The sequence below is a fragment of the Nicotiana sylvestris genome, chromosome 2 (genome assembly GCF_000393655.2).
Source record: "Nicotiana sylvestris chromosome 2, ASM39365v2, whole genome shotgun sequence".
Lineage (NCBI taxonomy): Eukaryota > Viridiplantae > Streptophyta > Magnoliopsida > Solanales > Solanaceae > Nicotiana > Nicotiana sylvestris.
This window is the reverse complement of record NC_091058.1, coordinates 171,217,391-171,240,514: the sequence shown is the minus strand read 5'-3', so window position 1 is coordinate 171,240,514 and position 23,124 is coordinate 171,217,391. Positions and strand designations below refer to the sequence as shown.

General features: G+C 39.1%; 1 protein-coding gene across 1 annotated transcript; it reads left to right on the top strand.

Moving 5' to 3' along the window:
• The first annotated feature begins 13,973 nt into the window (after positions 1 to 13,973).
• Positions 13,974 to 14,543, top strand: LOC138885969 (uncharacterized). The gene has a single exon (XM_070166986.1). It carries the CDS (start codon positions 13,974 to 13,976, stop codon positions 14,541 to 14,543), a length of 570 nt encoding a protein of 189 aa, XP_070023087.1.
• The last annotated feature ends 8,581 nt before the right edge of the window (positions 14,544 to 23,124 follow it).

The following is a 23,124-nucleotide window of genomic DNA, read 5'->3' as shown; positions in this document are numbered from 1 at the left end:
GTTTGAAGAACGCCGGAGCAACCTATATGAGAGCAATGACCACAGTGTTTCATGATATGATACACAAGGAAATTGAGGTATACGTGGATGATGTAATCATAAAATCAAAGCATCAGACCAACCACGTTGGGGATTTGAGGAAGTTCTTCTTAAGACTTCGCAGGTACAACCTCAAGCTTAACCCTGCCAAGTGCGCATTCGGAGTTCCATCTGGAAAATTGCTGGGATTCATAGTCAGTCGACGAGGCATCGAGCTAGACCCATCAAAGATCAAAGCCATCCAAGAACTGCCACCCCCAAGAAACAAAACTGAAGTAATGAGTTTGTTGGGAAGGTTAAATTATATCAGTAGGTTTATTGCTCAGCTCACAACAACCTGCGAGCCAATTTTCAAATTGTTAAAAAAGGATGCTGCAGTCAAATGGACCGATGAGTGTCAGGAAGCGTTCGATAAAATAAAAGGGTACTTATCAAACCCACCCGTGTTGGTCCCGCCAGAGCCAGGAAGACCTTTGATTCTTTACTTAACGGTTTTGGAAAATTCATTTGGTTGTGTATTGGGGCAGCATGACCTCACTGGCAGAAAAGAACAGGCCATCTACTACCTTAGCAAGAAGTTCACAACTTATGAGGTTAAGTATACTCATCTGGAAAAGACATGTTGCGCCCTAACATGGGTAGCTCAAAAATTGAAACACTACTTATCATCCTACACTACTTACCTCATTTCTCGGTTGGATCCATTGAAATACATTTTTCAAAAGCCTATGCCAACGGGAAGACTTGCAAAGTGGCAGATATTGCTCACGGAATTCGACATCATCTATGTGACTCGAACTGCAATGAAGGCTCAAGCACTGGCCGATCATTTAGCCGAAAACCCGGTCGATGAGGAATATGAGCCGTTGAAGACTTATTTTCCCGATGAAGAAACAATGCATATCGACGAGGTGGAACAAATTGAAAAACCTGGCTGGAAACTTTTCTTTGATGGGGCCGCCAACATGAAAGGAGTCGGAATAGGAGCTGTAATCATTTCTGAAACAGGGCATCACTATCCTGTTACGGCTCAATTGCGATTTTATTGCACCAATAATATGGCTGAATACGAAGCTTGCATTTTGGGGTTAAGGCTAGCTGCAGACATGGGTATCCGAGAAATCTTAGTCATGGGAGATTCGGATCTTTTGGTACATCAAATTCAAGGAGAATGGGAGACCCGAGACTTAAAGCTCATCCCATACCGGCAGTGTCTACATGATCTTTGTCAGCGGTTTCAATAAGTGGAATTCCAACATATTCCAAGAATCCATAATGAGGTGGCCGATGCATTGGCTACCCTGGCATCAATGTTGCACCATCCGGATAAAGCTTATGTAGATCCAATACATATTCAAGTCCATAATCAGCACGCTTATTGCAATATGGTGGAAGAAGAATTTGATGGAGAACCATGGTTCCACGACATCAAAGAGTATATCAGGATGGGTATATATCCCGCACAAGCCACAGGAGATCAAAAGAGGACCATTAGGCGATTGGCAAATGGATTCTTCTTAAGCAGAGGAATTTTGTATAAAAGAACACCAGATCTTGGATTATTAAGATGCATAGATGCCAGACAAGCTACAACTGTCATGTCTGAAGTACATTCAGGAGTTTGCGGACCCCACATGAGTGGATATGTGTTGGCAAAGAAAATCCTCCGAGCTGGTTACTATTGGCTTACCATGGAGCGAGATTGTATCAGTTTTGTACGCAAGTGTCATCAATGCCAAATACACGGAGATTTGATTCATTCTCCACCATCCGAGTTGCACACAATGTCGGCACCATGGCCTTTCGTTGCTTGGGGCATGGATGTGATTGGACCAATTGAACCGGCAGCATCCAATGGGCACAGATTCATTCTGGTAGCTATTGATTATTTTACCAAATGGGTTGAGGCCAAGACATTCAAATCAGTGACCAAGAAATCTGTGGTCGATTTTGTCCACTCAAATATCATATGTCGATTCGGAATCCCGAAGGTGATCATCACAGATAACGGTGCTAATCTCAACAACAACTTAATGAAAGAAGTATGTCAACAGTTTAAGATTACACATCGTAACTCTACCCCATATCGGCCCAAGGCGAATGGAGCAGTAGAAGCAGCCAACAAAAACATAAAGAAGATACTTCGGAAAATGGTAGAAGGTTCAAAACAATGGCATGAAAAATTACCATTTGCATTATTGGGATACCGCACTACTGTTCGCACTTCAGTAGGAGCAACTCCTTATTTGTTGGTATATGGCACTGAAGCAGTAATTCCTGCAGAAGTTGAGATTCCTTCCCTTCGGATCATCGCCGAAGCAAAGATTGATGATGATGAATGGGTCAAAACCCGTCTAGAACAGTTAAACTTGATTGATGAAAAACGATTGACCGCAGTATGCCATGGTCAATTATATCAAAGAAGAATAGAAAGAGCATACAACAAAAAGGTACGTCCCCGGAAATTTGAAGTAGGTCAGCATGTGCTGAAATGTATTCTTCCGCATCAGGTCGAGGCAAAGGGCAAATTTGCTCCGAATTGGCAAGGACCATTCATTGTGACCAGAGTATTATCAAATGGTGCACTATGCTTAACAGACATTGAAGGCAAATGCATAGATATGGCTATCAATTCTGACGCGGTAAAGAGATATTATGCATAACTTTTGAGTGTTTGTATTTAGCATTATTTCGAAGATTGGAATGACAAAGGCAATTTATTCTGCTATCCAAATACTATACCATTTGCTTCCCCTTTGAGCCATACTTGTTTCTTTCATACCCCCTCTTGGAATCAATTATATCAAAGAAGTATTATATAAAAAAAAATCATCATTATTATGCGGTGAACTACGTTTGACCTGATTCCTCAAAGAAGGATACGTAGGCGCTTCACAGCTCGGTCATAAGGTGCACAATATACATAAAATGTGCACAAAAAAGAAACGTCAAGCAACCCCAATCAAGGAACTGGGGCAAGAATTGTATTGGAAATAAGAAATGATTCCAAAAGTTGTAATTTTAAACACATACCAAAATTGTTTAGCTTTTCCATTTCTAACCCCATACCAGAAAGACCTTTCGACCAATCTTAGAAAAATGCTGAGTCAAGCAAATAAAGATGGTTCATAATACTCTGGTACAAACAAGAAAAAGAAAGTAAAAATGAGAGGGTCTTATAGGTGAAAACCCGCACGGGCACCATAAGGCGACGGAAGTTGAGAGAAAAGTAAAAATGAGAGAGTCTTATTGGTGAAAACCTTTGTAGGCACCATAAGGCGAAAAGGAAGTGAGAAATGAACAAATGAGGAAGATTTATCGGTGAAAACTCTTTGGGACGTTACAAGTCCAGCAGGTCTGTGAAATGAAAAATGAAGTTGAGTTATAGAAATTTTGGGCAATAACAAAAATGAGACAATTGAAAGGAGATTGATTAAAAAACTGGGTTTATTAATCCAAAATGCATGCCATGATCATTGGTGCCAGTAACTCCAATCAGATAAGTTTTTATTCTTTCTCAAACAGTCATCCAAAATTGGATTTTTCTTTTTATTCTATAATTGTCGAAATCAACGTGTTTCGTCACTAATAATCTTACTTTTCTAAAAAGCTTTGAAATAAGTTTTATTCCAAACAAATAAGAAGGAATGTCAAGGTATACTACCAAGATTCAAGGTTACATGATGCAAAATACGGCCACAAAAAGTGGAAGATAAAGGATATGGGTGTAAGAAAGGTGAAATCAAAAGTGGATCAGCAAAGTCAGAAGGGACATATGATTACAGTTAAAAGGGTTCGAAGGAAAACATACAGAGGGGAATCCTATAGTCAAGGATCAATTACAAAGACAAAACAGTCTTTTCAATCATTCCAAGGCAATAAAGAGAGACGAAGAGAAACATCACCATCTGCAAGAATACCACAGCCAACCACCCTGCTTTAAACTAACGAAGTTTTCTTTGATTTAAAACAGGGGCAAAAACAATATTTGTGTCAGGAAATACCTGGCAAAGAAGAAGTCAGGCGTCCACCTAGAGAATGAGGATAAAGAAATTGAAGAAGTCAGGCGTCCACCTGGAGAATGAGGATGAAGTTAAAAAGAAGTCAGGCGTCCACCTGGAGAATGAGGACAGAGAATTAAAGAAGTCAGGCGTCCACCTGGAAAATGAGGATAAAGAAATTGAAGAAGTCAGGCGTCCACCTGGAGAATGAGGACAGAGAATTAAAGAAGTCAGGCGTCCACCTGGAGAATGAGGATAAAGAAATTGAAGAAGTCAGGCGTCCACCTGGAGAATGAGGATGAAGTTAAAAAGAAGTCAGGCGTCCACCTGGAGAATGAGGACAGAGAATTAAAGAAGTCAGGCGTCCACCTGGAAAATGAGGATAAAGAAATTGAAGAAGTCAGGCGTCCACCTGGAGAATGAGGATGAGAAAGAAGAAGTCAGGCGTCCACCTGGAGAATGAGGATGAGAAATTAAAGAAGTCAGGCGTCCACCTGGAGAATGAGGACAGAGAATTAAAGAAGTCAGGCGTCCACCTGGAGAATGAGGATAAAGAAATTGAAGAAGTCAGGCGTCCACCTGGAGAATGAGGATGAAGTTAAAAAGAAGTCAGGCGTCCACCTGGAGAATGAGGACAGAGAATTAAAGAAGTCAGGCGTCCACCTGGAAAATGAGGATAAAGAAATTGAAGAAGTCAGGCGTCCACCTGGAGAATGAGGATGAAAAAGAAGAAGTCAGGCGTCCACCTGGAGAATGAGGATGAGAAAAGAAGAAGTCAGGCGTCCACCTGGAGAATGAGGATAAGAATCAAAGAAGTCAGGCGTCCACCTGGAGAATGAGGATGAAAATTGAAGAAGTCAGGCGTCCACCTGGAGAATGAGGATAAGAATTGAAGAAGTCAGGCGTCCACCTGGAGAATGAGGATGAAAATTGAAGAAATCAGGCGTCCACCTGGAGAATGAGGATGAAAATTGAAGAAATCAGGCGTCCACCTGGAGAATGAGGATAAAAATTGAAGAAGTCAGGCGTCCACCTGGAGAATGAGGATAAGAATTGAAGAAGTCAGGCGTCCACCTGGAGAATGAGGATGAAAATTGAAGAAATCAGGCGTCCACCTGGAGAATGAGGATAATAATTGAAGAAGTCAGGCGTCCACCTGGAGAATGAGGACGAGAAAAGAAGAAATCAGGCGTCCACCTGGAGAATGAGGATGAAGAAAGAAAAGAAACAGTCAAGGCACCCACCTGAAGAACAAGGGAATGCAATTGAAGTGATGAAATCAAAAGCTCGCTCATATGAAAAAAGCACACTTTGAATCAATAAAGCAGAGGAGTCCAACAGAATCCCCAGCAAGAAACAACAAGAGTCCCAAAAGAAAATTCGGGACATAATGAAAAAGAATACGGAATAAGCCAAATACCCAAGAGTCACCAAGATATCAAGACAACAAGAAACGCAAGGGCATGATCTAGATAAGATTTTTACAATTCCTGTACCATAATCTAGTTTAAATTTTTGTATTTCCTTTAAAGTAAGGTGTAATAAGGAGGTCAGCAAGCAGTAAAAACAGCACGAAGCAGCAGTAACATCACAGTCCCGCGGTAAGTCCCAGCTACCCAAAACTTCCCGAACTACATTGACCTGATTCCTTTATAGCCAAGGATATGTAGGAAACCTTTGAAGCAGAGGTTCGGTCAAATCTTTCAAAAAATGCTTCCCACGGAGTATTCGAACGGGCAAAAATCGCTCGTGTCCGCTCACTTTATCTTTGTACGAAAACTCTTCGAGTTTCCGCACAAAGAGGGGCAGCTGTGAGCACGTGATTTTTGCCTTACGAAAAACTACTCCAAAATAAATCAAAATAAATTTCTTTTACTGTGTAATTTCTGAATTTGCGTGATGTTAAAAATTTGTTATATCCGTAAATGTTTACTATGTTTTAATAAAATGAAAAATTAAAATAAAATACATATTGCATGCATATAGGATTTAATTATGCATTTAAGACATAATTTAAATAAAATCACAAAAAAAAAATATGCATTGGTTCTATTTTAAATGTTTCACTGTGTGATTGATGTTTTTGTATATGTGTTAAATAATTGTTATAGAGTAATTAATATATTTTTGTGAAGTTAAAATGGTTTTATAATTTTTAAATTAGAAAATGAATTAATTAAAAAATAAAATAAAGAAAACATACTAGTAAAAGATTGGACCTGGATTAAAATCCAGGCCCAAATCAATTAATCCCCTTCACAGCCCAATCCCAACAGCCCCATGTCCGGTCCAATTCAAACAAATCAAAACGACGACGTTTCATCACCCTTCATCAAGGGCCGTCGGATTCAATTCATCCAACGGTTGAGATACACTACCCTTACCCGTAACCCGTAACCCGACCCTTTAACCCGATCCAGCCTGACCCCAACCTTTAACCAAACGACGACGTTTGGTTAAGTGAATTGATCTCAACCGTAAATCTTAATTGATCCAACGGATGAGATCAATCCACCCCACTCGTATATAAATCCAATCCACACCCCAGCCCCCCAGACCAAACACCCCACCCTTCGGCCCTGTTCATCGTCTCCTTCAAGAGACCAAATGAACTTCACCTTCCACCACCGTGCACCGCCTACCGGAAATCGCCTCACGGCGGTTCCGGTAGTCCAAACCACCCCACCTTAACACCCTCGACTCCTCTCAACCTCCCCATTCCAAATCCATAACACATATACCTCGAATCAGGCCCCAATGTCTCGAATCTTCGATCGAAGTTTGGCCTGAAGAACCAACTGTCTCTGATGACCTCCAAAATAACACCAGAGCTTCCCCTGTCCATCCTCATCACGGATCTGTTAGTAGCATGGTTCGAATCTTCATAGAACTGCTCGAATCTTCATTTGAAGATTCGAGTGAAACCTAACCCTACTCAGATTCCTTCCAAATTAACACCAAATGACCCCTAGACCTCCCTCGTGCCTAGAATACCATTGGTTTGCTTCGAATCTGCCTAGAAGTGTTCGGATTTAAGATCCAAAATCTGAAACCCTAAGAATTTTCCAATCTTGGAATTTTTCCGATTCGAGTGAAGGATTGAGGTCTAAGAGACTTTAATCGAGGTATTCTCAACTGAGAATACTTCGAATAAAGTCTATTCAACCTCAAAAATGTCCGAATCCAAGTTGAGTCCGTGTCTGAATAAATTTGAAGATTCAGAGGTATTTTTCTATTTCTTTTGTGTATTCTACGTGTATTGTTGTCTGTATTAATAGCTTGTTAATTTTTCATATTTTTGTTTTGATTAATTCTGTCATTTCTGTCTCCTACCTATCTACTTGATCCGAATGTGAATTGTTTCTGTGGGTTGTGACTAATTACAATGTGTGTAATCGACTCGATTAAGTTCGTCGATTAGTTATATTACGAATTTTCATTGCTGAAAATGTTGACTGAAATAACCTGTTTTGGATGGATTATTTTGCTATAATCAATTAATTAGTTATTGTTAATCAGTTGGTTCTTGTTTGATAAATCCATAAAATGGACGTTATATGTGTGTTGTTTTCTGAACATTAAGTTCAGAACATTGTCAATATTGACAATGCTCCTGTTTGTTTGATCTTAGTTCAAAAGCTGAGTTCAGTTGAATTATTTACTAAACTCAGTGTAATATGTTGTTATGATGATTAGTTCCAAATTCAGTATGATTCTACAAATGTTTGATTAGATGTAATTGTGTTAGGAGGTTACATTCTTAAATCAGGATTCAGTCCCAACTTTAGGATTGGTTATAGCTGTCTTAAATCAGATTAATAATCAAGCTTATACAAATTTTTAAATCTATATTGTTAAGATGCTGAATTTAAGGCAGTAATACCAGTGTAAAACAGTAGGTCAGGGACATTTCTGGGATAAAACAATGAGGATAATATGTTAGTGCTAGTGTGCTGGAAGTGGAATGTTAGTGGCTATAATTTAGGAGATAATGGGAAACAAAGGGTAATGGACTGCTGAAAATCAGGGAAGAGTTAGCCTAATGGGATTTAAAGTGGAAAAACAAATTTTTAATGGAAATTTTCTGTTTTTAAAAAGATAAAGGGGGTCCAGGCAGCACTTAAAAAGAAAGGGGCAGACCTGTATAAATAGAGGAAGCTGGACAGATTTGAGAGGGAGAGTTTTGCATGCAGATTTTAGGAGAGTTTGGAAGGGTTTTCAGAGAGAATTTTTAAGAGAGAATTTTTAAGAGATTTTGAGGGCTGAGATTTTAAAGGAAGAAAACAGAAAATAGAACACTCACATACACACTCACACATAGATATACAACAACAGAAAAAAAAATCAGAAAAAATGGGATTTTGAAACCCATACCTGAAATTGAAATTTGAAATATTGCTTCTTTTGTTGAATTTGTTCAACCTTACTTGGTTCCATTGATTCAATTAATATTTGAAGTGTCCAGTTTTAAAAAATAGCTGTACTTTGTATCTGTTTTCTTCGGATCCTCTTATTGTTCAAATCTTTGGGAATACTGGTATTTCGCTGTTTTTGTTACTGCTGCAACTGCTGAAACTTACTTCTTCTACCTTCATTTTCAGGTATATATATATATCCTTTTAAATATGTTGGAAAGAGATTCAATATGGTGGATAAATGAAGATTGAATTGAAATTCTGTTTTTATTTGTCCAAGTTCATCAATTTAAATTTCGTTTTTATTTTATGTTAGTTAATTAGTAGTGAATTCAATTTGATAGCTATAAGCTAATTGTCTTACTTTGAAAGTTCGTATAAAGATTTGTAATAACATTAGCTCATTATCTCATTAGTTTAATCATATTAAATTGTCGAAGTAGGGAATATGGTATGAATGTTGGTCATTATTTGAATTTTGTTGTTGGTTAAGTAAGAAGTGATGTAGAAGGGCCAAGATAACTATAGTAGTGATATTTATTGTTACATAAGGTTAAGATGATGATGTCGATAAGATAATAGATATGTGTATAAACTTTGGTAAAAGGCGACATGATATAGCTTGTTACGATGTTTAAACATTATGAAGGTTTACAACATACAACTAAGTTGCATATAAGGTAATTTTATTGAATTGGCTTGTATAATAATTCCTTTCCTATAAACTCGAATGCCTATCTACTTTCTTCAAATAAATTAACCAAGTAATTAGGCCTATTAGATTAAAAACAAGCATATAAGAATGAAAAGAGATGTATAAGCATAAATTGCCACACTTCATATCAATGATAATTAGAAGTAGAATTTGCATTAAATAAATAATGAAAATTCTCGCAAAATATTTCCTTCCTTTATGAATCATTTATTTTCAGTTTCATATGCAATTTATTCTTTGGCATATATATATGTCATATTTGTTTAAAAATAGTATTAATTTTTATTCTGTTCTTTGAATTTGAATAGTCTTGGATAAACATGTTATATGCGGAAATTATAATCAACGAGCAACATTCAATAAATTGTGAACTCCTTTTCAAGAATTAAGGATATCTAAAATGAAGATTTCTCATAATATAATAAAACAATTTATGGAAAAATCCCTAATATCATTACAAATATGTCGCGCAATTAGGGATATGTTCGCGTACCCTGATTACGTTTTTAAAAGCTAAATTCGGATTATGCGTACGCGCAATTTCGAACGAATATTTAATAAAAAGGATTTTTCCAAAGGCGTTAAATCAATTTCATAAAAAACCGAGATGTACGGTTCACTATTCAAAAAAAAAAAAACAAATATTCTTGATTCGACACAATTTCGAAAAATGATTGCTCAATAATTATATTATCAAAAGTTATTGTGTACACGTACGCGTGACACAATTCCGCATTTTTTAAATTTATAACACGAATATACGTACGCGTAATTCGATTCAAAGAAGGTTTCTTAACCACAATAAGTAAAAGCGGTAGAAAAAATCATGTAACAAAAAGTATTTAATAAAAATCAAGATAATTAAGCCAATAATAAAAATAGTTAAGCGACCGTGCTAGAACCACGGAATTCGGAAATGCCTAACACCTTCTTCCGGATTAACAGAATTCCTTACTCAGGATTTCTGGTTCGCAGAATAATAAACAGAGTCATATTCTCCTCGATTCAGGGATTGAAATAGGTGACTTGGGACGCCTTAAAATTCCCTGGTGGCGACTCTAAAACAAATAAACAAATCCCGTTTCGACTGTCCTTCAATTGGAGAAAACTCCCCACGCGCCCCGCGGGCGCGGCGAAAAGGAGGTGCGACATTTACTATGTGCTGCTGCCCAGAAATCTATTGCACAATACACTCAACATCTTCCTAGTCATTGTTCAAAGATTCAAATGTGTTTGAGCACCTTATGTTCTTCGATTCAGCACATAGTGCATCTTCCTCAGTTTGCTGACTCCATACTCTGCCTCCAGTAACAAGTGTTCTGCCAAAATCTTTTGACATTCCATCTTGAGCAGCTACCAAGCTTTCACCAATCTTATTCCCAGAAGACTTATCATTATTAACATCAGTAGAAGCTGCAATACCATTAGGAATAAAGGCCGGCGCAGCTGCATTCAAACTCCAAGATGCAGTGTCATTTTGAACAGTATTACTTTGATTTTTGGTTGCAACCACTAAAGCTATTTGATTAGACTCATTAGTGTCACCATCATCCACTTCTAAAACAACAAATTTGTTGGATGTTTGCATCTTAACCACTGGAACTGCTTCCTTACTAGTTTGTATTTGTCCATTGTCTCCATTAGTCACTGGTACCAATTCTTTGCCCGTAATTTGATTACCTTCAGATGTTACACCTGCCTTATTCTTGTTGCGATTATCTTGCACTTCCTTCCATTGCTCGCCGACATTTCCAATTACCTTTCCACTTGACAGTATCATCAAAGGTCCCTCTTTGTGAAGAGACCCCTGATGAGGTATTTGGGCAGTAGCCATATCAGATTGTTTCACAAAATCATGTCCAACCTCTTGCATATCAGTTGCTAATTTCCTGTTGTGGACTTCTTTAGCAAAATGATTATTTCTATTACCTCGCCTTTTGACTAACTCTGGATGCAAATTCCAACATTCAAATTCCTCATGCCCATGAAGTTTGCATTCCTTACAATATTTTGGCAACATGTCATATTGTACCTTCACCCATTCTGTCCTCACCCCTCCAGCAACTTCGTCGATGTCCATTCGTATCTTCTTAGGTAACTCTGCCAACAGATCGACAAGAACTTTAACTCGCGCACAACTCGGCCTAGTTTTATTTATCGTTGCCGCATCAAGACACATCGGCGTACCCACTGCTGTAGCCAGAGAAAACAGAGTTTCCTTAACAAAATAGGTAGGCAACAGTCCAGGGAAGGAAATCCATGCCAAAGCCATCGGAGTTTCCTCACCAGCCTTAAATTTTGCATCGTATATAAGTGTACCCAATTGGTATTCATAACCATCTTCGGCTTTGATGTAGTATGTACTCTTCGATGTGAAATCGAGAAAGTCTTGCCATAGAGTTAATCGAATTAACACATGACGATCTCTAAGGAAACTAATGATACACTCACCTTTAATACCACATTGAGCTGGAATAATCCGACGAAGCTCGCTAATCTCCGGAGATCCATACGCAAGCTTGCCAACTACAGCATATTGGAGGCCTTCAATCAAGTTCATTCGATCTACTTCTGCTTCTGTGAATTTAATCACCGGATGACCATTTACAAACATTGGTCGACGTATTGGAATTGGTTCTACTGAAGATGCAGCATTAGCCATAGCTGACTGATTTAGAGAGTTTGGTTTCAAGATCTTAGAATAATCTAGAGGTGTTGGGTTGGTGTTTGGTGTTGTATGAGGTTGGTCGTTGATGGAGGAAAGCTGACCAGCCAGAAAAGATGGCTGGCCGCCGGCCATCGTGGCCATTTCAGTTTAGAGCTCTAGCTTTTTCCATGATGAACAGTAGCTGAAATCACTGTTCACATAACTGTTTGGCACTGTGGAGGTACTATTTTGATACTATTTGGCACTGTTTGTCACTATTCACCCTTCTTCCTAGAGAGAAGAAGGAGGATTTTTGAAAAACTGTATTGTAAAAATAAATTGTTGGTTGTACTTATACTACACTCTGCACGTAATTTTGCAGATATAGGCGTGTGGACCAGTTATCAGCAATAGGTTGCTTTTTGGACTATCTGCTAGAGGTGAGGTAGAGATGGATCCTTGGTCGTAGTCTAACTTTTCTTTTTCCTTTCATACTGCTGTTATAGTTCTGACATTGTATTTGTTGTGTAGTTTCAGACTTGTATTCCATTGTAGTAGCTCATGACTCCGTACTTACCAATTTCTAGGGGGATTTACATTGTATTAGCAATATTTATTGTATTGAGACCTCACGTTTACATTATTTCTATGAAATTCATTATTATGTTGCCTTCGTTATTATATTTCGGCTTGCCTAGTCGGTGTGTTAGGCGCCATCACGACGGGTTGGGATTTTGGATCGTGACAAGTTGGTATAAGAGCCCTAGGTTCGTAGGTATTACAAGTAATGAGTAGGTTTAGTAGAGTCTTGCGGATCGTTATAAAGAAGTCTGTGCTAATCTTCGAGAGGTTATCGAACCATTAGGAAAACATCACTTTCTTGTATTCTTGTCGTGGGAATTTGTTGAATCCGTAAATTAACTTCTATTATTCTATTCTCTTACAGATGGTGAGGAAACATGCTACCGGATTGGGCGGACGGCCATCAGCGCCATCAGCTAGGGCCGCGAGAGACCGAGACCGTGGTAGAGGCCGAGGTGTAGCTCATATAGTAGCTAGAGAAGCATATGTAGACCCACCAGATGGTCTAGATTAGGAGTAAATACCAGATGTAGTTGAGTCGGTGGGCCCGCTTAGGCACCAACTGTGCCCATTATGATTCCAGGAGGCTCTAGCCTAGATATTGATTGTATGCACTAGCCTTACTTTGGCAGTTTCAGTTCCAGCCACACTAGTCACTTCTCAGGCCGAGGACGTTCTCAGACTCCCGCCGCTCGTACTCCAAAGTAGGTAGTTCAAGGACTTTAGACACCATGGGAACTACCAGCCCGGCCGGTTGCAGTGGGGCTTAGTCAGAGGATGCTCAGGACTTCTTAGATAGGTGCCAATGATTCTTCGCACGGAGAGTATTTTGGAAATTAGTAGGGTCTCATTTACTACTTTTTAGCTGTCAGGGGCAGCCTTAAGATGTTTGGGGACATATGAGCAAAGTAGGCCAGCCGGTGTTTCACCACTTATATGCACGGGTTCTCTATTCTCTTCCTGGAGATGTTCGTACCACCAACCAACATGGAGGAGTTATGTAGGTAGTTTGAGTAGAAACAGCAGGAGGGTATGTCTGTGACCCAGTATGAGATGAGATTTTTAGAGTTGGCTCGTCACGCGATCTGGTTGGCTCCCCCCCCCCCACACACACAGAGAGAGGATTAGGAGATTCATTGATTGCCTTAACTATGAACTGCATTTTGTTATGATAAGAGAGGTTGCACCAGGTGCTAGGTTCGACGAGGTGGTTGATATTGCCTGACAGCTAGAGCAGGTAAGTATTCAGGAGCATAAGGAGAGGGAGGCCAATAGGCCTCGTGGTTTTGGTGTTTTCAGCGATGTTTGTTCTAGAGAGTAGTTCCACCCCAGTAGGGGTCGTCATTATAGGCCTGCTCAGATGGCTCGTTCAGTTCATTACGGTGCATCAGCTGGCTAAGGTTCATACAAAGCTCGTTCGGGTCAGTCATCATTTAGTGCATTACTAGCCTAGAGTTCTTACCATGCTTCGTCTTCCTAGGTTTCTATAGGCAGTTCCTCGGGTTATCAGAGGTAGCATCACCGTTAAAGGAGAGGTTGTTTTAAGTGTGGGGACTTGAGTCATCTCAAGAGGGATGACTCAAGCACCAGCAGCTATACCATCCGCTCAGTCAGCTCGGAGTGGGGCCCCGACAGCTAGAAGTAGCCTTAGAAAGGGAGACCGATCAGGTGGCGTACAAGCTCGATGCTATGCTCTCCCTACCAGGCCAGAGGCTGTTACTTCAGACGCAGTGATTACAGGTATTGAATCAGTATGCCACATGGATGCTTCTATATTACTTGACCCTGGTTCCACTTATTTACATGTATCATCATATTTTACTCGCTATTTTGATATGCCCCCTGAGTCCTTAGTTTCACCTATTCATGTATCTACGTTGGTGGGAAATTCTATTATTGTGGACCGTGTGTATCGATCGTGTGTGGAGACTATTGGAGGATTGAAGACTAGAGTTGATCTCTTATTGCTTAGTATGGTTGATTTCGACGTGATTTTAGGTATGCATTGGATGTCCCCATGTCATATTATTCTGGATTGTCACGCTAAGAACGTGTTGTTAGCGATGCTGCTGTTACCTAGGATTGAGTGGAGAGGTTTTCTGGACTATATTCCCAGTAGGGTGATTTCATATGTGAGGACCTAACAGATGGCTGGGAAGGATTGTTTGGCTTTTGTGAGGGATGTTAGTGCTGATACTCCTAATATTGATTCTGTTCTGGTAGTGCGAGACTTTCTGCATGTGTTTCCTATAAACCTGTCGGGCATGCCACCTGACAGGGATATTGATTTTGGTATTGACTTGGTACCCGAAACTCAGCTTATTTCTATTCCTCCGTACCATATGGCACCAGCAGAGTTGAAGGAATTGAAAGAGCAACTTAAGAGCTTCTTGATAAGGGGCTCATTAGGCCTAGTGTGTCGCCTTGGGGTGCACCGGTTTTGTTTATGAAGAAGAGTGGTGGTACTATGCAATTGTCAATTGATTATAGATAGTTTAACAAAGTTACAATTAAGAACAAGTATCCTTTTCAACATATTGATGAGTTATTTGACTAGCTTCAGGGAGCTAGGGTGTTCTCTGAGATTGATTTGAGTTCTAGGTATCACTAGATGAAGATTCGGGATACGAATATTCTGAAGACGACATTCAGGACTCGTTATGGTCACTATGAGTTCCTTATGATGTCTTTTCGGCTGACTAATGCCCCATCAACGTCTATGCACCTGATGAATAGTGTATTCCAATCATATCTTCATTCGTTTGTCATAGTATTTATTGATGATATCTTACATAGCTAGGAGAATCATGCGCAACATCTGCGGATTGTACGATAGAGGTTGAGGGAGAAGAAGCTTTATGCAAGGTCTTAAAGTGTGATTTTTGGCTTAATTCAGTGGGGTTCTTGGGGCACGTAGTGTCATGTAAGGGGATTAAGGTGGATCCAAAGAAGATAAAGATAGTTCAAAGTTGGCTCAGACCGTCTTCATCTACTAAGATTTGGAGCTTTCTCAGCTTGGCCGAATATTATCATCACTTCGTGGAGGATTTCTCATCCATTGCAATGCTTTTGACCAGCCTGACCTAGAAGGATGCTCCATTCAGGTGGTCTGATGAGTGTGAGGAGATCTTTCATAAGCTCAATACTACCTTGACCACAACTCTAGTTTTTCCTTCGGCATCGGGTTCTTATACAATGTATTGTGATGCTTTTCGGATTGGTATTGGGTGTGTCTTGATGTAGGAGGGTAGAATGATTGCTTATGATTCATGCCAATTGAAACCTCATGAGAAGAACTATGTTGTTCATGATTTGGCGTTGGCAGTCATCGCTCATGCATTGAAGACTTGGAGGCATTATCTCTACGTTATGTCTTGTGAGGTATTTACGAATCATCCGAGTCTTCATCACTTGTTCAAACAAAAAGATCAAAATTTGAGGCTGTAGAGATGGTTGGAGCTAGTAAAGGACTATGATATTACCATTCTGTATCATCTCGGGAAGGCAAATATGGTCACCGATGCCTTGAGTAGGAAGGTGGTGAGTAAAGGCAGCCTTGCATTTATTCCTGTTGGTGAGAGACCGCTTGCATTAGATTTTCAGGCCTTGGCCAATCAGCTCTTGAGGTTAGATGTTTCGGAGCCTAGTCGGATTCAAGCTTGTTTGGTTTCTTAGTCTTCCTTATATGATTGCATAAGAAAGTGTCAGTATGACGACCCCAATTTGCTTGTCCTTAAGGACATGGTTCAACACGGTGATGCCAAAGAGGTTTCTATTGGGGATGATGGGGTGTTGCAGATAGAGGATTAGATTTGTGTGCCCAATATGGATGGGTTACGTGAGCTGATTCTTGAGGAGGCCCACAGTTTGCGGTATTCCATTCATTAGGTTGTCGTAAAGATGTATCAGGACTTGAGGCAATACTATTGGTGGAGGAGGATGAAGAAAGACATAGTGGAGTTTGTAGTTCGGAGCTTGAATTGTCAGCAGGTGAAGTACGAGCATCAGAGGCCAGGCGGTTTGCTTTAGAGGCTTGAGATCCTGAAGTGGAAATATGAGCATATCACCATGGACTTCGTAGTTAGGCTTTCACGGTTTTTGAAGAAGTTTGATGCTATTTGGGTAATTGTGGATTAGTTGGCTAAATTCGTGCAATTCATTCTAGTTAGGACTACCTATTCTTTGGAGCGGTTGGCTGAGATCTATATTTGCAGGATTTTTCACCTTCACAGTGTGCTAGTGTCCATCATTTCAGATCGGGGCGCACAATTCACATTGCAGTTTTGGAGGCAGTGCTGTGAGAGTTATTCAAACGGGTTGAGTTAAGTACATCATTTTACCCTCAGATGGGAGGACATTCCGAGCGCACTATTCAGATATTGGACGATATGATACACACTTGTGTCATGGATTTCGGGGGTCCTTGGGATCGGTTTCTATCGCTTGTAGAGTTTTCTTCAATAATGGCTACCAATCGAGCATTCAGATGGCTCCGTATAAGGCCTCGTATGGGAGGCGGTGCCAGTCTTCGATTGGTTGGTTTGAGCCGGGTAATGCTAGGCTATTGGGTACTGACCAGGTTCAGGATGCTTTGGACAAGGTTACGTTGATTCAGGATCAGCTTCGCACGATAAAGTCAAGATAGAAGAGTTACGCCGATCAGAAGGTTTGTGATATTGCCTACATGGTTGGGGAGAAGGTATTGCTCATGGTTTTTCCCATGAAGGGTGTTATGAGGTTAGAGAAGAAGGGCAAGTTGAGCCCTCAGTATATTTGCCTTTTTGAGGCACTTGAGAGGATTTGAGAGGTGGCTTACAAGCTTGCATTGCCACCTAGGATATCTAGTGTTCATCCAGAGTTTTCATGTTCCCACGCTCCGAAAGTATTTTAGCAATCTCTCTCATGTTTTGAAATTCTGCACGATTCAACTAGATGGGGATTTGACCTATGATGTGGACCCGATGGCCATTTTGGATCAGCAGGTTAGAAAGTTAAGGTTAAAGAATATTACTTTAGTGAAGGTGCAGTGGAGAAAGTATCCAGTTGAGAAGGCTACTTGGGAGATGGAGCGGGAGATGCGGAGCATATATTCACACCTATTTGAGACTCCAGGTATGGTTCTAGACTTGTTTGAGGACGAACGCTTGTTTAAGAGGGGGAGGATATAATGATCCTGTTAGTTGTTTTGAGTATTGTAGCCCCATTCCCCCATTTACTGCTTATTCTATGTTCATTTTTTATTATGTCACTTTTCGGTGTGATTGGTTGGTTTTCACGGATGTTTCAGAATGAATTAGGACACTTCGTCCAAAGGTAGGAAGCCTTCGTTGAAAGAGTTCACCAGATATTAACCTATATGTAAATGACTCCGGAATGGAGTTTTTGATGGTTCCGATAGCTTTGTATGGTTATTTTGGACTTAGGAGTGTGACCGGATGTTGATTTGGAGACCCGTAGGTGATTTTGGCTTGAATTGACGAAAGTTGGAAAAGTTGAAGTTAGTTGAGAAGTTTGACCGAGAGTTGACTTTATGGTTACCGAGCTCAGATTTTTATTCTGGAAGTTGGAATAGGTCCATTGTGTCATTTATAACTTGTCTACAAAATTTGAGGTCAATCGGAGTTGGTTTGATAGGTTTCGACATTGATTGTAGAAGTTGGAAATTCATTAGTTTCAATAAGCTTGAATTGGGGTGAGCTTCGTGTTTTTGATATTGTTTGATGTGATTTAAGGCCTCGACTTAGTTTTCATCACGTTTTAGGAATGGTTGGTATATTTGGTTGGTCCCCGGGTGGATTTCAGATAGTTGACGGATAGGAATTTTAACTTAAAAGACTGCTGATTTTCTATGTTCTGGTTTCCTTCTTCGCGATTGCGAGGATAGATTCGCGATTGCGAAGGGTCTTTGAGGACTCTTGGATTTTTTTCTCTTTGCATTTGCAAAGAGAGGGAAACGATTGTGGAAGTTGAGGAACTTGTACTTCGCGAACGCGTAAAATGGATCGTGTTCGCGTATAAGGAAGTGAGGCAGCTGGGGAGGCACGCGATGTTCTTCGTGTTCGCGAGTGGTGGATCGCGATCGTATAAGCTTGGGAAAGTGGTTCTCCACATTTGCGACTGGGTTCATGCGATCATGAAAGAGGATTTATGAGTTGGGCGGAGTTGTTCTACTCGATTGCGATTGTTGGTTTGCGACCGTGAAAGCCATAACTGGGCAACAGAGATAAATTTCAAAATCGAGGGTTTGTACCCATTTTACATATTTTGAGCTAGTGAACTCAAATTTGGGCGATTCTTGAAGGAGTTTTCATGGATTTGGGTAAGTGATTTTAACTCGGGTTTAGTTTTTATACATGAATCCATCGTTATTTTTGTCATTTAATTAGTGATTTGAGTTGAAAATTTTGGGGAAAATGGTGAAACTTCTTGTGCCGTATTTTGGGGATTTGAATGGCGATTTAAGGTCGAATTTGAATAATTTTAGTATGGTTGGACTCGTTATTGAATGAGTGTTCGAATTTTATAACTTTTATTAGTTTCCTAGACGTGGGCCCGGGGTTGACTTTTGATTTTGGTTAAGGATCTTAACTTTATCATTTGGAGTCAATTCTTATAGCTTTTATTGACAATATTACGTTATTTTTGGCTAGATTCGAGCCTTTCGGAGGTCAATACATGTGGGAAGAGCTTGCTAGAGGAGTGATTTGATTTGTTTGAGATAAGTATCTTATTTAAACTCGATTGAGATACTAGTTGCCTGAATTGTTGTGATGCTACGTGCTATTGGGTGTGCACACACATGGGGATGAATCCATGTGCGGGCATCGTGATTATTTATTCAATGTTCGATTTGTGCTCGGGCTCTTATAAGCCTGGAATTTGACTCTTATTTGCCTGCACTTTAGCATGTCATTTATACCTTTAGGAGCATGAGATTTGATATTCACTCGTTTCATACATGTATATTTGTTTAATTGCTCATGTATGATATGTTTAGACTGGAGGCTTGTGACCACGCCAAGCAGACTTTGTTGTTGTGCCTGTGACCATACCGGATGGATTGTGTTATTGGCATATGGGTTGTTCTTGCAGCACGTGGGTCGTCCGTGCGGATCCATATATTGATGTTCTTGGCACGTGAGTTATCCGTGCAGGTTCTATTATTAGCATGTGAAATGTTCGTGTAGTACGTGAGTTGTCCGTGCAGCGTGTGGATACGGATCCATCCCTTTAGTGTCACCCTCTCATGCTTCTCTCTTGATCGTGTACATAGAGATATTGGAAATACTAATCAATGGTTTGGAACGGATATGTAAAAGTGAAGGAATCTGGCCAGTGTGTTGTTGGATGTTGCATTTCATCTTTACGTGCAATTTGCTTGATCATTTATCTGATTTAATTGCATATCACCTCTATATGCCAAGATATTGTAAGAGCAACGTATTTCAGAAATTGTACACATACACACACGGATGTTGTCTTACTAAAATTATTGATTTGATTTCAATATCGCTCTATACTGGAATTAAAGATGAAACTAGACAGTTGATAGCTAGTATCATTATCAATTTGTTCTTCTTTTTCCTTGCCATGTTTATTTACAATACTTATTGAGTATATTGGATCGATTATACTCATACTACAATCTGCACTTAATTGTGCAGATCCAGGTGTGGGGACAAGTTATCAGCAGTATGTTCCTTTTCGGACTATCTACTAGAGGCGAGGTAGAGCTGCATCCGTGGTTGCAGTCTGACTTGTCTTTTTCCTTTCATACTGATGTTATAGTTCAGATAATGTATTTATTGTTTAAGTTTAGACTTATATTCCGTTGTAGTAGCTCATGACTCCATACTTACCAGTTTCTGGATATTTACATTGTATTAGCAGTTTTTATTGTATTAAGACCTCAGGTTTATGCTATTTAAATGAATTTCATTATTATTATTATGTTGCCTTCGTTATCATGTTTCGCTTGCCTAGTCGGTGTGTTAGGCGCCATCACGATAGGTTTGGATTTTGGGTCGTGACACATAATTATAGATGAACTAGATATCTTGAAGATATTTATTATACTAGTAACTGAGTTGCAAATGTTTCAAATGAGATATCGAAAGAACCAAGCCCTTTAGAGTACGTTCCTTAGGAGTTGGAAGGTGATTTCTACTACAAGTCGGATTCCTTGAAGGATTTATTTCATGCCACAAGCACTATATGAACTGGAAAAAAATCGTTGTCAATAATGATACATTATTATTGTTATATTTGCACAAAATAAAAAGACGTGTGAAAAAAGGAAGAAAGGTGTACGAAGTTTGAAAACAAATAAGAAAATCGAATCCTAAAGAGATTATTTCCTTAATGGAAATATTTTAAGATTTGGAGCACTAATTAAAATGATTTAGGTCAATCTTACTCCTATATAAAGCACCATGTTGCTATTTGGGTTAAACACTTTTAACGATATTTAGCACAATCACAACAACTACTCTTGGCAAATAGCAGTTTATAATAAGAAGGTGTTTTCAAGGATTCAAGTTGAGAACCTCAATAAACTATTCTTGAAGACAAAGCTGCTTTAGTTTTTCAGTTATTTAGGTTGAGTCATTGTTCTTTTATTGTAACCTATGTTTCTTTTGAGAAGTTTAATCGTAGGTTATCGAGTTGTAATCTAAAACCGCTCTTTGATGTGAGTAAATTTTTTAGGCAAATCCTATGAGGTAAAGTCATGGTTTTTACTTTCGTAAGTAAATTGATTTTCGATGTAAAATTACCTATGTAATTTAGATTGTGCACTTTACTTTCATTTTTATATTAGAATAGTTAAGACAATCAGGTTCTTTAACATGCAAAAATCAAATAAGATAAAATTTACCCCTTTTGTGTTTAGGTACAAACTAAATAAACAATTGGTGCTAATGTGCAACGATCCAAATGGTCATATTCATTTGAAGTCTAGAACTCTATTCCCATATTTGATGCTTCCCATAGGTTGATTTGATTATTTATAACTTATGGGGATAGGTAATTTGTTCTCCGAGAGGTTCGGAAGTGGATTGAAATACTTTATTTCTAAGTTGAGGATTATAGTTGAAAGAGTTGACCAAATTACCAAATTATTTATTTATTGAGGAATGGTATTTTTAAGGTTATAGGTTTGTATGATGATCATATACATATGTTTGGTTTGGGCCTCGGCGGCCTGTGGCTGATTCGGTGCTTCTAGTCAGAAATTAGAATTTGGACTTCAGAAAGTTTAAATATCTTTGGTTTGATGCATGATTCGTGGTTATGATGTTGTTTTCGGTATTTTGAAACCTTGTATAGTTTGTATAGGATATACGAACTTGTTAGGTTAATTGGATAGGATTCCGGGGAGGGGGAGGGGGAGGGGGGTCTACGGTGAGTTCAGGGTGATTTCAGACCATTTTGAGCCACGAAGAGACTACTAGTTTTCTGGTGTCAGGCATTCATCGCGATCACGGATCTGGTCTCATGATCACGAATAATGAAGTTTGGGCAAAGGAGTTTGTTCTTTGCAAACGTGAGAGGAGGTTCGTGATCGTGAAGCTCTAGAAAGTGTTGAATCGCGATCACATAGAGTCTTCTAGGGGTGCTATACGATCGCATTGGAAGTGTCGCAAATGCAAAACTGGCACGGATATTTCAAGCCCTAATTTTGAGAGTTAGTTAATTTTCACAATTTTAAAATTTTGGAGAACGGGAGTTGAAGATTTTGAAAAGGGGTTTTACCCCAATCTTGAGAGTAAGTAATTTCTACTTCATTTTGATCATATATCTTGATTCCCATGGATTTCTACACCTAAGTTATGTAATTTTATATTAAAATTTAGGATTTTGTCTACAACTTAACATAGTGCATTTTTTGGGTTTGAACATTGAATTGAACATGAATTTGGGATCTAATCAAATACTTGGACTCACGAGGTTATATATCAATGAAATTCTAGTCCTATAATCGGGATTTGACCATGCGGGCTCGAGTTAATTTTTGTTGACTATTTAAAATTTGATTAAATATTGAACCTGTTTTTGTTTGGATTTAGTTTCTATGAATTTATTTGACCTAGTTAAGTATTATTTTGCAAGATTCAGAGCATTTGAACGTCACAAATTGAGGTAAAGGCGTGATTGAAGGCGAAAGTTTTTTCGAAAGAGGTAAGTATCGTGTGTAATCTTGGTTTGAGGGAAACTATCCTAGGATATGACCTTTCTTGCTAATTGTAATGTGTTGGGGTAAACATATATGCGAGGTGACAAGCATATATGCAGGTTCCATGGCGTATTCATATTTGGAGAAAATTTTAGGCTTCTTTATGCCTTATTTGGTTATGTTCTTCTTGACTTATTCTTTGCTTGTTGGTATGTGTAACGACCCGATTGTTCATTCTGAGTTTATTTTATTCAGTGGTTTAAGGACTTGGTTAGCTTCATATGATGCATTAGGATGTGCATGTGTGGTTGGTTATTATTTCCGTGATGACCGAATTGATTTAGAAGAGTAATTCTCAATTTGGAAGCTTTATGTTATAAGAGTTGACCAATATTTAACTTTTGAGTAAACAACCTCAGAATTGGGATTTGATGATTTTAATAGGTTCGTACAGAGATTTTGGATGTATACATAAGCTCGTATTTGGATTTGGAGGTTTCTAGAAAGTATTGACTCTATTTGCCGAAAGTTGGCAATTTGAAGGTTTGGGA